Below are 23,554 nucleotides of genomic sequence, written 5' to 3'. Positions count from 1 at the left end.
GGAGAGGAGAGGAGAGGCAGGAGGAGAGGAGAGGAGATGAGAGACAGGAGAGGAGAGACAGGAGAGGAGAGGAGAGGAGATGAGATGAGAGGTGAGAAGAGGAGAGGTGAGAAGAGGAGAGGAGAGGAGAGGAGAGGAGAGGAGAGGAGAGGAGAGGAGAAGGCAACCAGCAGTGAGACTGGAGACATGGTGAGGTTGGTCTTTCCGTCCCTCAGTCCATCTTCCTCTTCCTGGAGCGCAGTCGTCTCCTCCTCTGGCGAAACAGGTGGCGGAAGTTGATGAACAGGCCTGGGAAGAAAAAAAACACGTTTTATTTAAAAATATGTTTTAAGTGCAAACCCCATCCACTTGGCATGCAAGAATAGCTAAGTCTAGCCCAAGCAAAGATAGGTTTGTTAGCTATGTGACAAAGTGTATGTTTCTCCCTTAGTGGCAAGGTAGTGGGTTCGATCCCCGGGACCACCCATACGTAAAAATGTATGCACGCATGACTAAGTCGCTTTGGCTAAAAGCGTCTGCTAAATGGCATATTATATTATTATTAACTGATCCTGAAACATGACAGCTAGATACAGCTGGAGGGTTAGGGTGTAGGGTTAGGGGTTAGAGAGTGGGTTAGGGTGTAGGGTTAGAGAGTGGGTTAGTGTGTAGGGTTAGAGAGTGGGTTAGTGTGTAGGGTTAGGGAGTGGTTTAGTGTGTGGGGTTAGGGGTTAGGGTTAGAGAGTGGGTTAGTGTGTAGGGTTAGGGGTTAGAGAGTGGGTTAGTGTGTAGGGTTAGGGGTTAGGGTTAGAGAGTGGGTTAGTGTGTGGGGTTAGGGTGTATGGTCAGAGAGTGGGTTAGTGTGTGGGGTTAGGGTGCATTGTCAGAGAGTGGGTTAGTGTGTAGGGTTAGGGTGCATTGTCAGAGAGTGGGTTAGTGTGTGGGGTGCATTGTCAGAGAGTGGGTTAGTGTGTGGGGTGTATTGTCAGAGAGTGGGTTAGTGTGTGGGGTTTATTGTCAGAGAGTGGGTTAGTGTGTGGGGTTTATGGTCAGAGAGTGGGTTAGTGTGTGGGGTGTATTGTCAGAGAGTGGGTTAGTGTGTGGGGTTTATGGTCAGAGAGTGGGTTAGTGTGTGGGGTGTATTGTCAGAGAGTGGGTTAGTGTGTGGGGTGTATTGTCAGAGAGTGGGTTAGTGTGTGGGGTTTATTGTCAGAGAGTGGGTTAGTGTGTGGGGTTTATGGTCAGAGAGTGGGTTAGTGTGTGGGGTGTATTGTCAGAGAGTGGGTTAGTGTGTGGGGTTTATGGTCAGAGAGTGGGTTAGTGTGTGGGGTGTATTGTCAGAGAGTGGGTTAGTGTGTGGGGTGTATGGTCAGAGAGTGGGTTAGTGTGTGGGGTTTATGGTCAGAGAGTGGGTTAGTGTGTGGGGTTTATTGTCAGAGAGTGGGTTAGTGTGTGGGGTGTATGGTCAGAGAGTGGGTTAGTGTGTGGGGTTTATGGTCAGAGAGTGGGTTAGTGTGTGGGGTTTATTGTCAGAGAGTGGGTTAGTGTGTGGGGTGTATGGTCAGAGAGTGGGTTAGTGTGTGGGGTGTATTGTCAGAGAGTGGGTTAGTGTGTGGGGTGTATGGTCAGAGAGTGGGTTAGTGTGTGGGGTTTATGGTCAGAGAGTGGGTTAGTGTGTGGGGTTTATTGTCAGAGAGTGGGTTAGTGTGTGGGGTGTATGGTCAGAGAGTGGGTTAGTGTGTGGGGTGTATTGTCAGAGAGTGGGTTAGTGTGTGGGGTTTATTGTCAGAGAGTGGGTTAGTGTGTGGGGTTTATTGTCAGAGAGTGGGTTAGTGTGTGGGGTGTATGGTCAGAGAGTGGGTTAGTGTGTGGGGTTTATTGTCAGAGAGTGGGTTAGTGTGTGGGGTGTATGGTCAGAGAGTGGGTTAGTGTGTGGGGTGTATTGTCAGAGAGTGGGTTAGTGTGTAGGGTGTATTGTCAGAGAGTGGGTTAGTGTGTGGGGTTTATGGTCAGAGAGTGGGTTAGTGTGTGGGGTTTATTGTCAGAGAGTGGGTTAGTGTGTGGGGTGTATGGTCAGAGAGTGGGTTAGTGTGTGGGGTGTATTGTCAGAGAGTGGGTTAGTGTGTAGGGTGTATTGTCAGAGAGTGGGTTAGTGTGTGGGGTGTATTGTCAGAGAGTGGGTTAGTGTGTGGGGTGTATTGTCAGAGAGTGGGTTAGTGTGTGGGGTGTATGGTCAGAGAGTGGGTTAGTGTGTAGGGTGTATTGTCAGAGAGTGGGTTAGTGTGTGGGGTTTATGGTCAGAGAGTGGGTTAGTGTGTGGGGTTAGGGTGTATGGTCAGAGAGTGGGTTAGTGTGTGGGGTGTATGGTCAGAGAGTGGGTTAGTGTGTGGGGTGTATGGTCAGAGAGTGGGTTAGTGTGTGGGGTGTATTGTCAGAGAGTGGGTTAGTGTGTGGGGTGTATGGTCAGAGAGTGGGTTAGTGTGTGGGGTTTATGGTCAGAGAGTGGGTTAGTGTGTGGGGTGTATTGTCAGAGAGTGGGTTAGTGTGTGGGGTGTATGGTCAGAGAGTGGGTTAGTGTGTGGGGTGTATGGTCAGAGAGTGGGTTAGTGTGTGGGGGTGTATGGTCAGAGAGTGGGTTAGTGTGTGGGGTGTATGGTCAGAGAGTGGGTTAGTGTGTGGGGGTGTATGGTCAGAGAGTGGGTTAGTGTGTGGGGTTTATGGTCAGAGAGTGGGTTAGTGTGTGGGGTGTATTGTCAGAGAGTGGGTTAGTGTGTGGGGTGTATGGTCAGAGAGTGGGTTAGTGTGTGGGGTGTATGGTCAGAGAGTGGGTTAGTGTGTGGGGTGTATGGTCAGAGAGTGGGTTAGTGTGTGGGGTTAGGGTGTATGGTCAGAGAGTGGGTTAGTGTGTGGGGTGTATGGTCAGAGAGTGGGTTAGTGTGTGGGGTGTATTGTCAGAGAGTGGGTTAGTGTGTGGGGTGTATTGTCAGAGAGTGGGTTAGTGTGTGGGGTGTATTGTCAGAGAGTGGGTTAGTGTGTGGGGTGTATTGTCAGAGAGTGGGTTAGTGTGTGGGGTGTATTGTCAGAGAGTGGGTTAGTGTGTGGGGTGTATTGTCAGAGAGTGGGTTAGTGTGTGGGGTGTATGGTCAGAGAGTGGGTTAGTGTGTGGGGTTTATGGTCAGAGAGTGGGTTAGTGTGTGGGGTGTATGGTCAGAGAGTGGGTTAGTGTGTGGGGTTTATGGTCAGAGAGTGGGTTAGTGTGTGGGGTGTATGGTCAGAGAGTGGGTTAGTGTGTGGGGTGTATTGTCAGAGAGTGGGTTAGTGTGTAGGGTTAGGGGTTAGGGGTTAGGGGTCAGAGTGGTACTAACTGACCGAGGAACATGAGGGCGAGGTAGAGCTTCAGAGTGTAGGAAAAGCTGAAGGACGAGCCCAGGACCGTAGGTAGAGGGATGCTGTACAGACGGGTCTCATCGAAGATGGGCAGGGACTGGATCACAGCTATAGCTAAGAGGGAACAGACAGGACAGACAGGAATACTCAGTACTACATAGCAACACTTGGATATCTTGGTAATAAACTACGTAATATCTTGTTTCACTTGTTTGACTATAATCATCATACCACTATTATTTACATACAATTTACATATTAAGTGAATAGAGTAGGTATAGAGCTCTCTGAGGGAGTGTGTGTGTTTGTGGTGAGTGTGTGTGTGTGTGTTTGTGGTGAGTGTGTGTGTGTGTGCGCGTGTGTGGTCTTTGTGTGTATGTGTATAGTCTTTGTGTGTGGTCTGTGTGTAAGGCCCACTGACCCTCTGCTAGGACCCCCAGAGGGTAGAGGGGAATCCAGATGGAGTATCTGAGCCAGGTCAGCAGCTTCCAGTCTGTGTCGATGCAGGCCAGCATGTAGAATGGATACCTGGGACACATAACAAAACAACAGGCTTATTTAGCATCATTCACAAGTAGTGAGCGATACAATGCAGGCCAGCAAGTAGATCGGACATATAACAAACAGGCTTGCTACTAACATCAGTAGTGAGACAGCTGTAATACAGTGCAGGGCCAACATGTAGAACGGGTTCCTGCGAAACGCTTACAACTAGCCTCACTAGCTAGCAATATAATGTACGTTCATGGTTACAACTAGCCTCACTAGCTAGCAATATAATGTACGTTCATGGTTACAACTAGCCTCACTAGCTGGCAATATAATGTACGTTCATGGTTACAACTAGCCTCACTAGCTAGCAATATAATGTACGTTCATGGTTACAACTAGCCTCACTAGCTAGCAATATAATGTACGTTCATGGTTACAACTAGCCTCACTAGCTAGCAATATAATGTACGTTCATGGTTACAACTAGCCTCACTAGCTGGCAATATAATGTACGTTCATGGTTACAACTAGCCTCACTAGCTAGCAATATAATGTACGTTCATGGTTACAACTAGCCTCACTAGCTGGCAATATAATGTACGTTCATGGTTACAACTAGCCTCACTAGCTAGCAATATAATGTACGTTCATGGTTACAACTAGCCTCACTAGCTAGCAATATAATGTACGTTCATGGTTACAACTAGCCTCACTAGCTAGCAATATAATGTACGTTCATGGTTACAACTAGCCTCACTAGCTAGCAATATAATGTACGTTCATGGTTACAACTAGCCTCACTAGCTAGCAATATAATGTACGTTCATGGTTACAACTAGCCTCACTAGCTGGCAATATAATGTACGTTCATGGTTACAACTAGCCTCACTAGCTGGCAATATAATGTACGTTCATGGTTACAACTAGCCTCACTAGCTAGCAATATAATGTACGTTCATGGTTACAACTAGCCTCACTAGCTAGCAATATAATGTACGTTCATGGTTACAACTAGCCTCACTAGCTGGCAATATAATGTACGTTCATGGTTACAACTAGCCTCACTAGCTAGCAATATAATGTACGTTCATGGTTACAACTAGCCTCACTAGCTGGCAATATAATGTACGTTCATGGTTACAACTAGCCTCACTAGCTAGCAATATAATGTACGTTCATGGTTACAACTAGCCTCACTAGCTGGCAATATAATGTACGTTCATGGTTACAACTAGCCTCACTAGCTGGCAATATAATGTACGTTCATGGTTACAACTAGCCTCACTAGCTAGCAATATAATGTACGTTCATGGTTACAACTAGCCTCACTAGCTAGCAATATAATGTACGTTCATGGTTACAACTAGCCTCACTAGCTGGCAATATAATGTACATTCATGGTTACAACTAGCCTCACTAGCTAGCAATATAATGTACGTTCATGGTTACAACTAGCCTCACTAGCTGGCAATATAATGTACGTTCATGGTTACAACTAGCCTCACTAGCTAGCAATATAATGTACGTTCATGGTTACAACTAGCCTCACTAGCTAGCAATATAATGTACGTTCATGGTTACAACTAGCCTCACTAGCTAGCAATATAATGTACGTTCATGGTTACAACTAGCCTCACTAGCTAGCAATATAATGTACGATCATGGTTACAACTAGCCTCACTAGCTGGCAATATAATGTACGTTCATGGTTACAACTAGCCTCACTAGCTAGCAATATAATGTACGTTCATGGTTACAACTAGCCTCACTAGCTAGCAATATAATGTACGTTCATGGTTACAACTAGCCTCACTAGCTAGCAATATAATGTACGTTCATGGTTACAACTAGCCTCACTAGCTAGCAATATAATGTACGTTCATGGTTACAACTAGCCTCACTAGCTAGCAATATAATGTACGTTCATGGTTACAACTAGCCTCTAGCTGGCAATATAATGTACGTTCATGGTTACAACTAGCCTCACTAGCTAGCAATATAATGTACGTTCATGGTTACAACTAGCCTCACTAGCTGGCAATATAATGTACGTTCATGGTTACAACTAGCCTCACTAGCTAGCAATATAATGTACGTTCATGGTTACAACTAGCCTCACTAGCTAGCAATATAATGTACGTTCATGGTTACAACTAGCCTCACTAGCTAGCAATATAATGTACGTTCATGGTTACAACTAGCCTCACTAGCTGGCAATATAATGTACGTTCATGGTTACAACTAGCCTCACTAGCTAGCAATATAATGTACGTTCATGGTTACAACTAGCCTCACTAGCTGGCAATATAATGTACGTTCATGGTCACAACTAGCCTCACTAGCTAGCAATATAATGTACGTTCATGGTTACAACTAGCCTCACTAGCTAGCAATATAATGTACGTTCATGGTTACAACTAGCCTCACTAGCTAGCAATATAATGTACGTTCATGGTTACAACTAGCCTCACTAGCTGGCAATATAATGTACGTTCATGGTTACAACTAGCCTCACTAGCTAGCAATATAATGTACGTTCATGGTTACAACTAGCCTCACTAGCTAGCAATATAATGTACGTTCATGGTTACAACTAGCCTCACTAGCTAGCAATATAATGTACGTTCATGGTTACAACTAGCCTCACTAGCTAGCAATATAATGTACGTTCATGGTTACAACTAGCCTCACTAGCTAGCAATATAATGTACGTTCATGGTTACAACTAGCCTCACTAGCTAGCAATATAATGTACGTTCATGGTTACAACTAGCAATATAATGTACGTTCATGGTTACAACTAGCCTCACTAGCTAGCAATATAATGTACGTTCATGGTTACAACTAGCCTCACTAGCTAGCAATATAATGTACGTTCATGGTTACAACTAGCCTCACTAGCTAGCAATATAATGTACGTTCATGGTTACAACTAGCCTCACTAGCTAGCAATATAATGTACGTTCATGGTTACAACTAGCCTCACTAGCTAGCAATATAATGTACGTTCATGGTTACAACTAGCCTCACTAGCTGGCAATATAATGTACGTTCATGGTTACAACTAGCCTCACTAGCTAGCAATATAATGTACGTTCATGGTTACAACTAGCCTCACTAGCTGGCAATATAATGTACGTTCATGGTTACAACTAGCCTCACTAGCTAGCAATATAATGTACGTTCATGGTTACAACTAGCCTCACTAGCTAGCAATATAATGTACGTTCATGGTTACAACTAGCCTCACTAGCTAGCAATATAATGTACGTTCATGGTTACAACTAGCCTCACTAGCTAGCAATATAATGTACGTTCATGGTTACAACTAGCCTCACTAGCTGGCAATATAATGTACGTTCATGGTTACAACTAGCCTCACTAGCTAGCAATATAATGTACGTTCATGGTTACAACTAGCCTCACTAGCTGGCAATATAATGTACGTTCATGGTTACAACTAGCCTCACTAGCTGGCAATATAATGTACGTTCATGGTTACAACTAGCCTCACTAGCTAGCAATATAATGTACGTTCATGGTTACAACTAGCCTCACTAGCTGGCAATATAATGTACGTTCATGGTTACAACTAGCCTCACTAGCTAGCAATATAATGTACGTTCATGGTTACAACTAGCCTCACTAGCTGGCAATATAATGTACGTTCATGGTTACAACTAGCCTCACTAGCTGGCAATATAATGTACGTTCATGGTTACAACTAGCCTCACTAGCTGGCAATATAATGTACGTTCATGGTTACAACTAGCCTCACTAGCTAGCAATATAATGTACGTTCATGGTTACAACTAGCCTCACTAGCTGGCAATATAATGTACGTTCATGGTTACAACTAGCCTCACTAGCTGGCAATATAATGTACGTTCATGGTTACAACTAGCCTCACTAGCTAGCAATATAATGTACGTTCATGGTTACAACTAGCCTCACTAGCTAGCAATATAATGTACGTTCATGGTTACAACTAGCCTCACTAGCTGGCAATATAATGTACATTCATGGTTACAACTAGCCTCACTAGCTAGCAATATAATGTACGTTCATGGTTACAACTAGCCTCACTAGCTGGCAATATAATGTACGTTCATGGTTACAACTAGCCTCACTAGCTAGCAATATAATGTACGTTCATGGTTACAACTAGCCTCACTAGCTAGCAATATAATGTACGTTCATGGTTACAACTAGCCTCACTAGCTAGCAATATAATGTACGTTCATGGTTACAACTAGCCTCACTAGCTAGCAATATAATGTACGATCATGGTTACAACTAGCCTCACTAGCTGGCAATATAATGTACGTTCATGGTTACAACTAGCCTCACTAGCTAGCAATATAATGTACGTTCATGGTTACAACTAGCCTCACTAGCTAGCAATATAATGTACGTTCATGGTTACAACTAGCCTCACTAGCTAGCAATATAATGTACGTTCATGGTTACAACTAGCCTCACTAGCTAGCAATATAATGTACGTTCATGGTTACAACTAGCCTCACTAGCTAGCAATATAATGTACGTTCATGGTTACAACTAGCCTCACTAGCTAGCAATATAATGTACGTTCATGGTTACAACTAGCCTCACTAGCTAGCAATATAATGTACGTTCATGGTTACAACTAGCCTCACTAGCTGGCAATATAATGTACGTTCATGGTTACAACTAGCCTCACTAGCTAGCAATATAATGTACGTTCATGGTTACAACTAGCCTCACTAGCTAGCAATATAATGTACGTTCATGGTTACAACTAGCCTCACTAGCTAGCAATATAATGTACGTTCATGGTTACAACTAGCCTCACTAGCTAGCAATATAATGTACGTTCATGGTTACAACTAGCCTCACTAGCTGGCAATATAATGTACGTTCATGGTTACAACTAGCCTCACTAGCTAGCAATATAATGTACGTTCATGGTTACAACTAGCCTCACTAGCTAGCAATATAATGTACGTTCATGGTTACAACTAGCCTCACTAGCTAGCAATATAATGTACGTTCATGGTTACAACTAGCCTCACTAGCTAGCAATATAATGTACGTTCATGGTTACAACTAGCCTCACTAGCTAGCAATATAATGTACGTTCATGGTTACAACTAGCCTCACTAGCTAGCAATATAATGTACGTTCATGGTTACAACTAGCCTCACTAGCTAGCAATATAATGTACGTTCATGGTTACAACTAGCCTCACTAGCTAGCAATATAATGTACGTTCATGGTTACAACTAGCCTCACTAGCTAGCAATATAATGTACGTTCATGGTTACAACTAGCCTCACTAGCTAGCAATATAATGTACGTTCATGGTTACAACTAGCCTCACTAGCTAGCAATATAATGTACGTTCATGGTTACAACTAGCCTCACTAGCTAGCAATATAATGTACGTTCATGGTTACAACTAGCCTCACTAGCTAGCAATATAATGTACGTTCATGGTTACAACTAGCCTCACTAGCTAGCAATATAATGTACGTTCATGGTTACAACTAGCCTCACTAGCTAGCAATATAATGTACGTTCATGGTTACAACTAGCCTCACCTACAATATAATGTACGTTCATGGTTACAACTAGCCTCACTAGCTAGCAATATAATGTACGTTCATGGTTACAACTAGCCTCACTAGCTGGCAATATAATGTACGTTCATGGTTACAACTAGCCTCACTAGCTGGCAATATAATGTACATTCATGGTTACAACTAGCCTCACTAGCTAGCAATATAATGTACGTTCATGGTTACAACTAGCCTCACTAGCTGGCAATATAATGTACGTTCATGGTTACAACTAGCCTCACTAGCTGGCAATATAATGTACGTTCATGGTTACAACTAGCCTCACTAGCTGGCAATATAATGTACGTTCATGGTTACAACTAGCCTCACTAGCTGGCAATATAATGTACGTTCATGGTTACAACTAGCCTCACTAGCTAGCAATATAATGTACGTTCATGGTTACAACTAGCCTCACTAGCTGGCAATATAATGTACGTTCATGGTTACAACTAGCCTCACTAGCTGGCAATATAATGTACGTTCATGGTTACAACTAGCCTCACTAGCTAGCAATATAATGTACGTTCATGGTTACAACTAGCCTCACTAGCTAGCAATATAATGTACGTTCATGGTTACAACTAGCCTCACTAGCTGGCAATATAATGTACATTCATGGTTACAACTAGCCTCACTAGCTAGCAATATAATGTACGTTCATGGTTACAACTAGCCTCACTAGCTGGCAATATAATGTACGTTCATGGTTACAACTAGCCTCACTAGCTAGCAATATAATGTACGTTCATGGTTACAACTAGCCTCACTAGCTAGCAATATAATGTACGTTCATGGTTACAACTAGCCTCACTAGCTAGCAATATAATGTACGTTCATGGTTACAACTAGCCTCACTAGCTAGCAATATAATGTACAATCATGGTTACAACTAGCCTCACTAGCTGGCAATATAATGTACGTTCATGGTTACAACTAGCCTCACTAGCTAGCAATATAATGTACGTTCATGGTTACAACTAGCCTCACTAGCTAGCAATATAATGTACGTTCATGGTTACAACTAGCCTCACTAGCTAGCAATATAATGTACGTTCATGGTTACAACTAGCAATATAATGTACGTTCATGGTTACAACTAGCCTCACTAGCTAGCAATATAATGTACGTTCATGGTTACAACTAGCCTCACTAGCTGGCAATATAATGTACGTTCATGGTTACAACTAGCCTCACTAGCTGGCAATATAATGTACATTCATGGTTACAACTAGCCTCACTAGCTAGCAATATAATGTACGTTCATGGTTACAACTAGCCTCACTAGCTAGCAATATAATGTACGTTCATGGTTACAACTAGCCTCACTAGCTGGCAATATAATGTACGTTCATGGTTACAACTAGCCTCACTAGCTAGCAATATAATGTACGTTCATGGTTACAACTAGCCTCACTAGCTAGCAATATAATGTACGTTCATGGTTACAACTAGCCTCACTAGCTGGCAATATAATGTACGTTCATGGTTACAACTAGCCTCACTAGCTAGCAATATAATGTACGTTCATGGTTACAACTAGCCTCACTAGCTAGCAATATAATGTACGTTCATGGTTACAACTAGCCTCACTAGCTAGCAATATAATGTACGTTCATGGTTACAACTAGCCTCACTAGCTAGCAATATAATGTACGTTCATGGTTACAACTAGCCTCACTAGCTAGCAATATAATGTACGTTCATGGTTACAACTAGCCTCACTAGCTAGCAATATAATGTACGTTCATGGTTACAACTAGCCTCCTCTAATATAATGTACGTTCATGGTTACAACTAGCCTCACTAGCTAGCAATATAATGTACGTTCATGGTTACAACTAGCCTCACTAGCTGGCAATATAATGTACGTTCATGGTTACAACTAGCCTCACTAGCTGGCAATATAATGTACGTTCATGGTTACAACTAGCCTCACTAGCTGGCAATATAATGTACGTTCATGGTTACAACTAGCCTCACTAGCTAGCAATATAATGTACGTTCATGGTTACAACTAGCCTCACTAGCTAGCAATATAATGTACGTTCATGGTTACAACTAGCCTCACTAGCTGGCAATATAATGTACGTTCATGGTTACAACTAGCCTCACTAGCTGGCAATATAATGTACGTTCATGGTTACAACTAGCCTCACTAGCTGGCAATATAATGTACGTTCATGGTTACAACTAGCCTCACTAGCTAGCAATATAATGTACGTTCATGGTTACAACTAGCCTCACTAGCTAGCAATATAATGTACGTTCATGGTTACAACTAGCCTCACTAGCTAGCAATATAATGTACGTTCATGGTTACAACTAGCCTCACTAGCTGGCAATATAATGTACGTTCATGGTTACAACTAGCCTCACTAGCTAGCAATATAATGTACGTTCATGGTTACAACTAGCCTCACTAGCTAGCAATATAATGTACGTTCATGGTTACAACTAGCCTCACTAGCTGGCAATATAATGTACGTTCATGGTTACAACTAGCCTCACTAGCTAGCAATATAATGTACGTTCATGGTTACAACTAGCCTCACTAGCTGGCAATATAATGTACGTTCATGGTTACAACTAGCCTCACTAGCTGGCAATATAATGTACGTTCATGGTTACAACTAGCCTCACTAGCTGGCAATATAATGTACGTTCATGGTTACAACTAGCCTCACTAGCTAGCAATATAATGTACGTTCATGGTTACAACTAGCCTCACTAGCTGGCAATATAATGTACGTTCATGGTTACAACTAGCCTCACTAGCTGGCAATATAATGTACGTTCATGGTTACAACTAGCCTCACTAGCTGGCAATATAATGTACGTTCATGGTTACAACTAGCCTCACTAGCTGGCAATATAATGTACGTTCATGGTTACAACTAGCCTCACTAGCTAGCAATATAATGTACGTTCAATGGTTACAACTAGCCTCACTAGCTAGCAATATAATGTACGTTCATGGTTACAACTAGCCTCACTAGCTGGCAATATAATGTACGTTCATGGTTACAACTAGCCTCACTAGCTAGCAATATAATGTACGTTCATGGTTACAACTAGCCTCACTAGCTGGCAATATAATGTACGTTCATGGTTACAACTAGCCTCACTAGCTGGCAATATAATGTACGTTCATGGTTACAACTAGCCTCACTAGCTAGCAATATAATGTACGTTCATGGTTACAACTAGCCTCACTAGCTGGCAATATAATGTACGTTCATGGTTACAACTAGCCTCACTAGCTGGCAATATAATGTACGTTCATGGTTACAACTAGCCTCACTAGCTGGCAATATAATGTACATTCATGGTTACAACTAGCCTCACTAGCTAGCAATATAATGTACGTTCATGGTTACAACTAGCCTCACTAGCTAGCAATATAATGTACGTTCATGGTTACAACTAGCCTCACTAGCTGGCAATATAATGTACGTTCATGGTTACAACTAGCCTCACTAGCTGGCAATATAATGTACGTTCATGGTTACAACTAGCCTCACTAGCTGGCAATATAATGTACGTTCATGGTTACAACTAGCCTCACTAGCTAGCAATATAATGTACGTTCATGGTTACAACTAGCCTCACTAGCTAGCAATATAATGTACGTTCATGGTTACAACTAGCCTCACTAGCTAGCAATATAATGTACGTTCATGGTTACAACTAGCCTCACTAGCTGGCAATATAATGTACGTTCATGGTTACAACTAGCCTCACTAGCTAGCAATATAATGTACGTTCATGGTTACAACTAGCCTCACTAGCTGGCAATATAATGTACGTTCATGGTTACAACTAGCCTCACTAGCTAGCAATATAATGTACGTTCATGGTTACAACTAGCCTCACTAGCTGGCAATATAATGTACGTTCATGGTTACAACTAGCCTCACTAGCTAGCAATATAATGTACGTTCATGGTTACAACTAGCCTCACTAGCTAGCAATATAATGTACGTTCATGGTTACAACTAGCCTCACTAGCTAGCAATATAATGTACATTCATGGTTACAACTAGCCTCACTAGCTAGCAATATAATGTACGTTCATGGTTACAACTAGCCTCACTAGCTAGCAATATAATGTAGCGTTCATGGTTACAACTAGCCTCACTAGCTAGCAATATAATGTACGTTCATGGTTACAACTAGCCTCACTAGCTAGCAATATAATGTACGTTCATGGTTACAACTAGCCTCACTAGCTAGCAATATAATGTACGTTCATGGTTACAACTAGCCTCACTAGCTAGCAATATAATGTACGTTCATGGTTACAACTAGCCTCACTAGCTAGCAATATAATGTACGTTCATGGTTACAACTAGCCTCACTAGCTAGCAATATAATGTACGTTCATGGTTACAACTAGCCTCACTAGCTAGCAATATAATGTACGTTCATGGTTACAACTAGCCTCACTAGCTAGCAATATAATGTACGTTCATGGTTACAACTAGCCTCACTAGCTAGCAATATAATGTACGTTCATGGTTACAACTAGCCTCACTAGCTAGCAATATAATGTACGTTCATGGTTACAACTAGCCTCACTAGCTAGCAATATAATATACGTTCATAGTTCAATTAAGATCTCTAGATCAAATCAAATGTATTTATCACATCAAATCAAATTTTATTTGTCACATGCATTTCACTGTAGACCTTACAGTGAAATGCTTACTTACAAGCCCTTAACCAACAATGCAGTTAAGATAAATAAGTGTTAAGTAAAAAATAGATAAGTAAAAAATTAAAATTAAAAATAATTAATGAGCAGCAGTAAAATTAAATAACAGTGGGGAGGCTATATACAGGGGGTACCGGTACAGAGTCAATGTGCAGGGGCACCGGTTAGTCGAGGTAATATGTACATGTGGGTAGAGTAGCAGCAGCGTAAAAGAGGGGTTGGGGGGGACAATGCAAATAGTCCGGGTAGCCATGATTAGCTGTTCAGGAGTATTATGGCTTGGGGGTGCTTGGTAAACAACAGGTGTAGACTAACAGTGAAACACATACTTACAGGACCTTCCCAACAATGTAGAGAGAGAAATAGAAAGATAATAACACAAAGAATAAATACACAATGAGCAACGATTACTTGGCTATTCACACTGGGTACCAGTACAGTTAGTGCAACAAAAGGGTCAATGCAGATAGTTAAATAGTTAACCAATAGCTACCCGGACTAACTATTTAGCAGTCTTATGGCTTGGGGGTAAAAGATGTTCAGGGTCCTGTTGGTTCCAGACTTGGTGCATCGGTATCGCTTGCCGTGAGGGAGGAGGTCAGAGACCTGGCCGTGTGGTGCCAGGATAACAACCTCTCCCCTCAACGTGACCAAGACAAAGGAGATGATTGTGGACTACAGGAAAAAAAAGAGGACTGAGCACGGGGCTGTAGTTGAACAGGTTGAGAGTTTCAAGTTCCTTGGTGTCCACATCACCAACGAACTATCATGGTCCAAACACACCAAGACAGTCGTGAAGAGGGCACGACAAAGCCTATTCCCCCTCAGGAGACTGAAAAGATTTGGCATGGGTCCTCAGATCCTCAAAATATTCTATAGCTGCACCATCGAGAGCATCCTGACTGGTTGCATCACCACCTGGTATGGCAACTGCTTGGCCTCCGACCGCAAGGCACTACAGAGGGTAGTGCGTACGGCCCAGTACATCACTGGGGCCAAGCTTCCTGCCATCCAGGACCTCTATACCAGGCGGTGTCAGAGGAAGGCCCTCAAAATTGTCAAAGACTCCAGCCACCCTAGTCATAGACTGTTCTCTCTGCTACCGCACGGCAAGTGGTACCGGAGTGCCAAGTCTAGGTCCAAAAGACTTCTCAACAGCTTCTACCCCCAAGCCATAAGACTCCTGAACAGTTAATCATGGCTACCCGGACTATTTGCACTGCCCCCCCACCCCATCTTTTTACGCTGCTGCTACTCTGTTAATTATTTATGCATAGTCACTTTAACTCTACCCACATGTACATATTACTTCAACTAGCCGGTGCCCCCGCACATTGACTCTGCACCGGTTCCCCCCTGTATATATAGCCTCCCTACTGTTATTTTATTTTACTTCTGCTCTTTTTTTCTGAACACTTTTTTGTTGTTGTTTTATTTTACATTTTTATTAAAAAATAAATGCACTGTTGGTTAAGGGCTGTAAGTAAGCATTTCACTGTAATGTCTGCACCTGTTGTATTCGGCGCATGTGGCCAATACAATTTGATTTGATTTTCATGTTGACTGTACTATCCTGATTCTGTTTTACAAATCTTTCATTGAGAGTATTTTAACTTTTTGTACTGTTTGTTGGTATGGCAATGCCACTGTCAGCCAGATAAATACTCTGAGAAGGATTATCACCACAGCAAGCAAGGTACTTGGAGTCAAACAGACAGGCCTGGATGAGATCTTTAAGGTCAGAGCCCTCCAAGGCTCACATAATCATTTTAGACCCAAGCCACCCCCTGTACCCAGACCCAAGCCACCCCCTGTCCCCAGACCCAAGCCACCCCCTGTCCCCAGACCCAAGCCACCCCCTGTACCCAGACCCAAGCCACCCCCTGTAGCCAGACCCAAGCCACCCCCTGTCCCCAGACCCAAGCCACCCCCTGTCCCCAGACCCAAGCCACCCCCCTGTCCCCAGACCCAAGCCACCCCCTGTCCCCAGACCCAAGCCACCCCCTGTCCCCAGACCCAAGCCACCCCCTGTCCCCAGACCCAAGCCACCCCCTGTCCCCAGACCCAAGCCACCCCCTGTAGCCAGACCCAAGCCACCCCCTGAACCCAGACCCAAGCCACCCCCTGTAGCCAGACCCAAGCCACCCCCTGTCCCCAGACCCAAGCCACCCCCTGTCCCCAGACCCAAGCCACCCCCTGTCCCCAGACCCAAGCCACCCCCTGTCCCCAGACCCAAGCCACCCCCTGTAGCCAGACTTTGAACTACTCCCCTCTGGGTGCAGGTATAGGGCACCCCTTGGTTGGAAAAACAGAACTAGACAATCATTTGTGCCAGGTGTGATATCCCTCCTAAATTGCTCAGGCTAATGTTCCTATCGACCCAGTAAAGCCAGCAAGCTAATGTTCCTATTGACCTAGTAAGGCCAGCAGGTTAATGTTCCTATTGACCCAGTAAAGCCAGCAAGCTAATGTTCCTATCGACCCAGTAAGGCCAGCAAGCTAATGTTCCTATCGACCCAGTAAGGCCAGCAAGCTAATGTTCCTATCGACCCAGTAAGGCCAGCAAGCTAATGTTCCTATCGACCCAGTAAGGCCAGCAAGCTAATGTTCCTATCGACCCAGTAAGGCCAGCAAGCTAATGTTCCTATCGACCCAGTAAGGCCAGCAAGCTAATGTTCCTATCGACCCAGTAAGGCCAGCAAGCTAATGTTCCTATCGACCCAGTAAGGCCAGCAAGCTAATGTTCCTATCGACCCAGTAAGGCCAGCAAGCTAATGTTCCTATCGACCCAGTAAGGCCAGCAAGCTAATGTTCCTATCGACCCAGTAAGGCCAGCAAGCTAATGTTCCTATCGACCCAGTAAGGCCAGCAAGCTAATGTTCCTATCGACCCAGTAAGGCCAGCAAGCTAATGTTCCTATCGACCCAGTAAGGCCAGCAGGTTAATGTTCCTATTGACCCAGTAAGGCCAGCAGGCTAGTCTCTTTTTATTGGTATGTAACTGTTATGAAAGTTGTATTGTCAGTTTGTTTTGTATTTAAACGCCACTTTAAACGTGTACATGACACTGCATCAAAATGTCCCCATGGGAACAATAAAGTCAGTAAAGTAGAAGAACAAAATGCCAGTGAAGACACTTGCCAGCTGATCAGAGCATGCTCTGAGTACGCATCCTGGTAATCCAACTGGCTCTGTGACTTTGTGAATGTTAACCTGTTTAAAGGTCTTACTCACATCGGCTACGGAGAGCGAGATCACACAGTCATCCGGAGCAACTGGTGCTCTCATGCATGGTTCAGTGTTGCTTGCCTCAAAGCGAACATAGAAGGCAGTTAGCTCGTCTGGTAGGCTCGCGTCACTGGGCAGCTTGCGGCTGGGTTTCCCTTTGTAATCAGTGATAGTTTGCAAGCCCTGCCACATCCGAGCCGGCGTAGTAGGATTCGATCTTAGTCCTGTATTGACGCTTTGCCTGTTTGATGGCTCGTCAGAGGTCGTAGTGGGATTTCTTATAAGCATCCGGATTAGTGTCCCGCTCCTTGAAAGCGGCAGCTCTAGCCTTTAGCTCAGTGCGGATGTTGCCTGTAATCCATAGCTTCTGGTTGGGGTGTGTATGTATGGTCACTGTGAGGATGAAATCGTCTATGCACTTATTAATGAAATCGGTGACTGATGTGGTGCGGATATCATGGCAGTAATGGTGCCGAGTACAGAGTATACAAAGGATGACAATTTCCTTACACCATATTTCTTACACCAAACCACTTTTTAAACGGGAAACATTATTTTCACGATACTTCGATAGCAGGTTAGGAAAACTTATGCAGCAGGCTAGGATAATTAACTTAGCAGGTTAGGGAAAATGCATGAAAACTATGTCAACCATATGCCATGGCCATTTCAGTCACTAGATCTCAACCCAATTGAACACTTATGGGAGATTCTGGCGCGGCGCCTGATACAGTGTTTTGCACCACCATTAACAAAACACCAAATGATGGAATTTCTCATGGAAGAATGGTATCAGAACCCTCCAATAGAGTTCCAGACACTTGTAGAATCTATGCCAAGGTGCACTGAAGCAACTTTATGCTGGTGTTTCCTTTTTATTTTGGCAGTTACCGGTATGTGAACTATATAGGGCTCCCGAGTGGCACAGCTGTCTAAGGCACTGCATCTCAGTGCTTGAGGCATCACTACAGACCCCCTGGTTCGATTCCAGGCTGTATCACAACCGGCCGTGATTGGGAGTCCCATAGGGCGGCACACAATTGGCCCAGCGTCGTCCGGGTTTGGCCGGTGTAGGCCGTCATTGTAAATAAGAATTTGTTCTTAACTGACTTGCCTACTTAAATAAAGGTAAAATAAAATAAAAATAGAGGTAGAGTCACCTGAAGATCTCTATGGTGCTCTCTATTGACTATACTATAGAAATAGTCACCTGAAGATCTCGATGGTGCTCTCTTTTGACTATATTATAGAGGTAGTCACCTGAAGATCTCGATGGTGCTCTCTTTTGACTATATTATAGAGGTAGTCACCTGAAGATCTCGATGGTGCTCTCTTTTGACTATATTATAGAGGTAGTCACCTGAAGATCTCGATGGTGCTCTCTTTTGACTATATTATAGAGGTAGTCACCTGAAGATCTCGATGGTGCTCTCTTTTGACTATATTATAGAGGTAGTCACCTGAAGATCTCGATGGTGCTCTCTTTTGACTATATTATAGAGGTAGTCACCTGAAGATCTCGATGGTGCTCCAGAGGTAGAAGACGAAGAAGACCACTGCTTTGTTCTGCATCTCCTCCAGACTACCGAAGATCACAAACAGGATAACGTTCCTACCCACCACCTGGACAGGTCAAAAACACAAAAACACACTACATTAAAGGGATAATTCACCCTAAATACAAAATCACTTATCCTCACCCTGAAAGCATCCTATGGGCAAGGAGAGACAATCTATGCTTTGGGTTGGTTTACAAAAACCATTGCTGCCAACTTTAGCTTTGACTAACCAAAAACAACTAGAAGTCAACGTATCCCAAATTAGCATGCGTTATATTTTAAACCCAAGCCATTTTGAAAGTGAGTTTTCTGTGTGTTTGGATTGAACCCTACCTGGATCATAGCTGGGAAGACCCCAGTCTTGACCAGACCCACTAGAGGGTTAATGACCTCTGCTACGGCCATCATCTGACAGAAGTACATCATGTCAGCAATGGTGTGGAACGTGTCATAGAAGGAGTCTGACAGGAGGGGGAGAGAGAGAGAGAGGTAGAACACATTGAATATCCAAAGTAGCCTGGTTCCATACTGTATGTGCTGAAGTCCAGCGGTTCTCAACCCGTTTTAGTAACTCTACCCCCTGTCACATTTAGCTATGCCTGAAGTACTCCCCCAAGTACCATTTCATGTGTATTTCACCAGTAGGTCTACGTTCTCGTAAGACTCCTCAAGTGTCCCTGTGGAAAGGCCAAAGCACACCAGGGTGACGACCACTGCTGTAGTCAAGTCTTCAATTGTTGTGAGGACATATAAACTGAATTTGGCTAAAGCACAAACAGATTGGACCACCGGGCTATTCAGTATCCAAAGCTATTTGCAAGACAAATTCATCGACAGACTAGAGTCAATGTTATTTTTCTCATATTCAAATGGGCGCATCTATGAATAAAGGGCCCGTTTACTTCTTCTAGGGAAGTAACACATCGGCTTGGTGGGTTTGATGTCAGTTCTGAGTGGTGTGGGTTAATCTGCCTCACTCAGATCACTTCACAGAAACAGAGCTTAATAAAAATTAGTTGAAACTAGACAGCTTTCAGCAAAAAAAAAATAATAATAAGAGGAAGAAAGATGATGTATGTAAATATTTGTGTTATGTGAGCCATCTATACTAACTCTCTTACTTTATGTTGAAGAACCAGTTCTGAGGTAGCTAGATCCAACCACAGCTGTTGAGTTTAAAAGGAATTATTATGATAGTACACTTTTCCATCCCTGAAACATTGACCACTTAACCTGCTTGGTGTCTGTAGCCAACTCTGTAGTCAACTCTCAAGCCAAACATGACAACCAACCAACAAACAACAACAACAACAAACAGCCACTAACAGACTGGACCCTCAGCAGGCTCCGGACCACTGACCTTGTCCCAGGATGAAGAGACGGACGGTCATGTTGACAAAGATCCAGGAGAAGCCCAGGAACTGGACCAGGTTGTACATGAACAGATAGCCTTTCTTTAGACCCAGGTAGGCTGAGAGAACAAACTAAATATTAACATACTACAGCTTTAAACACATAACACCAGGTTGAACATGAACAGATAGCCCTTCTTTAGACCCAGGTAGGCTGAGAGAACATTGTACAGCTTTCAATAATAACACACAAAAATTGAATAAATACAAAAGGAGACTCCAGTCAATTGGATTTGTATGTCTATACCAAAACCAAATGATTTGAAATTACATTTCAGATGTTTACATTTTCAAATATCTAGTACTTAAAAAGGTAGCTTGTATTTGTGTTGGTATAAACTAAAAGGCGATGCACATTCTAAACCAGGGTTCCCCAATTGGTGGCCCACGGGTGGATTTATTTGGTCCCCAAACTTTTCTGAGCAAAAAAAAAAAAAAAAAGTATACGTTGCATTTTCATTGTTGTACATAAAATAGTGTAAAAACACCAGGAAATCAGCTGTTACCAAGTATTCCCACGAGCCGACTAGGTGAAAAATCTGTCGATGTGCCCATGAGCAAGGCACTTAACCCTAATTGCTCATGTAAGTCGCTCTGGATAAGAGCGTCTGCTAAATGACTAAAATGTCAAATGATAATAGAGAGACATATACAAATTTAGGCAAGGATTTAAATTATCTGCTTGGGATTCTTGTGGTCAAATTGCAGTCTACAAATGATTTGTACTTATGTTCCGGCTCCCCGACCATCTGGTCAACAAAAAAAAAAATTGTCCCACGGCTGAATCTAGTTGATGATCCCTGGTCTAAACCAACGGCATCTTTAACAAGAAATGCAAATATTCAGATTAGAGACAAGGGCTGCAGTGTTCACAGCTGCACCGCTCGGTACTTACCGTCTTTACGGATTCTTGACTCGATGCTGACCTTGTTAATCTTCTCCTCTTCCTGAGAACAAACAGACAGAGCATCAGGTGTAATACATGTCATAACACACTTAGAAAAGACAAATAAAGCCTTATACTTCATAGAAAATTATTTGTCATCCTTTTTGTATTACGTCTAAAAGTTCCACAGCGTTATACCAAAAACTGACCCTGGACATTACTACCTTAGCCTGAAGCTCCATCTCTGCGTCTGATTCGTCGAGCCAGCGGTCGAAGTCTGGCGCCAGGAAGAGAGGTTTCCTCTCCTGCAGAGTGAGTCTATCCCACCAACGTTGCTCTAGCTTCCTCACTGTCACGTTTACCAGGCGCTGGGTCGACCTGTGACTCACCTGGCAGACAGACATGCACACAGACACAAACACACAGTGAGTATGATCATTACCGTAGACACCACAGGAGGTTAGTGGCACCTTAATTGGGGAGAACGGGCTCGTGGTAATGACTGGAGCGGAATTGGTGGAATGGTATCAAATACATCAAACACATGGTTTCCTGGTGTTCGATGCCATTCCATTTGATCCATTCCGGTCATTATTATGAGCCACCTCCTGTAGTAGATACACTTAATAATAAAGTACATGCAGGGAACAGTAACAATCTCTAGTACAATAAGAGAGGTTTGTCTTTGAGACTGAGAAGAGTGTGACGTATTATCACTAATGAGAAACTACATTTTGGAGGAGAAAATAACAGAATAATAGAACACCTCAGGTTTTACTGGTTCCAGGAAGTCCAGACTGAACTCATAGTCATTGACTCCTTTAGCTCCGTGACCCTGAGCTGTCGAACAAAGGAACATGGGTTTAATACTATGTACAGACTAGAGTTGTTCTCATTATATCAGCTTGTGGCCTGTGTCATTCTGTTCCAATGTAATGCAAACACCAACCTTTGAATTGCAGGGTGTTGTCTTGCACGCAGATATCAAGATTCTGAAACGCGAAAGTAAATGTCATGCATCGAAAAAACTCAAAAAGCGGAAGACGACTGTCAGCTACCAGGCTAAATATAGAAACCACTAACATTGGTTGAGCTCAAACTATGTGACTGAGTGGCTGATACGGATGTGTATCCCTCACACATACAGCATCACTAACATATTCTGATGACATTATGTACACTATGCTATGTAGCTGGAGTACAAATGTTGATCATGATGCGTCTTGAGTGAGTAACTATGTCTGCTGAATGGCTAAATTGGATCCAGCGATCACCATGACAATTCCTGAATCTTTTATGAAGCATGACATTCGGTAGACGCACCACCACTAGCTACTAACGTTACCAACTCAATATGAATGACAGTAACTAGCTAGCTAGCGTCGTCTAGCCTCGTCGAGAACCAGCCTTCTCTCGACAACGACGTGATTCTGGACTGTGGAATAGTGGATCAGGATCTCAGGAAACGATATGTATGGTACTGTCTGACTACTAGTAGTTTCATGCTACACTTTTGTTTTGTTATCACTCGGTATAGTTAATAGAACAAGTGGTAAGTTAGCTAGCTAGATTTATGAGCATACTTGCTAACGTGTAAGCATGGGCTGGTATCACTCCATTCTCAAAGGAGCATTGTAGCTAATGTAATGTATGTAATTTGTTCATGTCAGCAACGTGCATTCAATTTACAATGTCCAGCAGTGAGCTGAAGCAAAGACACTTATTACTGGCTGAAGTGATGTTTACTATCTAGCTAGCTTGTTAGCCTAGCCAGCTAGCTTGGAGACAAGTCGGTCCCGGAGAGCATCAGTAACATACCTTAGCGTCACTCAGCTCTACGCGCAGGTAGATGTCTCCGTGACGCTGTGCCCAATATACGTGCGGTGTGAGGGTCTGCATTGTGATATATATATAAAGCTACGGTAGATTCAATTAATATTATTGTTATATCAAGCAGAAGCAATGATGGAGATCCTCCGCATCATTCATTCAGCCAGCTGGCTAGAGGCGGAAACAGTTATCAAAGGATACTCAGGGTGCGTTCAGTTCGATTGAACGTTTACGTTGCTTAACGGTTTGTACTGAACGACACGTTTCCCTAAAACGTTCTTGAACAGACTTTGAGGTACGTTTGCTCCGTTTGGTGGGTGTGTCTTGAAGTAATTTACTGTATGTCTGCGGCACAACGTTCCCCAACACACAACCGACCCAACCAACCACTCCCTCCACGTTTTTGAACTGGTCGTTCATAACAGCACCGTTTCCATTGAATTGAACGTTGCAGTACGTTTTTCT

At 43.2% G+C, this 23,554-nt stretch overlaps 1 protein-coding gene across 1 annotated transcript; it reads right to left on the bottom strand.

Moving 5' to 3' along the window:
• Window positions 1-106: 106 nt before the first annotated feature.
• Window positions 107-23,298, bottom strand: LOC121546366 (very-long-chain (3R)-3-hydroxyacyl-CoA dehydratase). Its single transcript, XM_041857576.2, has 11 exons — window positions 23,078-23,298; window positions 22,209-22,251; window positions 22,026-22,099; window positions 21,484-21,648; window positions 21,269-21,320; window positions 20,322-20,432; window positions 19,295-19,422; window positions 18,913-19,025; window positions 3,788-3,894; window positions 3,349-3,480; window positions 107-288 (listed from the first exon to the last, which is right to left on the bottom strand). Exons 1-11 carry the CDS (start codon window positions 23,156-23,158, stop codon window positions 212-214), a joined length of 1,083 nt encoding a protein of 360 aa, XP_041713510.1. The 5' UTR covers window positions 23,159-23,298; the 3' UTR covers window positions 107-211.
• Window positions 23,299-23,554: the final 256 nt, after the last annotated feature.

Source organism: Coregonus clupeaformis, unplaced genomic scaffold (assembly GCF_020615455.1).
Source record: "Coregonus clupeaformis isolate EN_2021a unplaced genomic scaffold, ASM2061545v1 scaf0572, whole genome shotgun sequence".
In the NCBI taxonomy this organism is placed as follows: domain Eukaryota; kingdom Metazoa; phylum Chordata; class Actinopteri; order Salmoniformes; family Salmonidae; genus Coregonus; species Coregonus clupeaformis.
The sequence above is the reverse complement of the archived record's forward strand: the minus strand, read 5'-3'. Positions and strand labels throughout refer to the sequence as shown.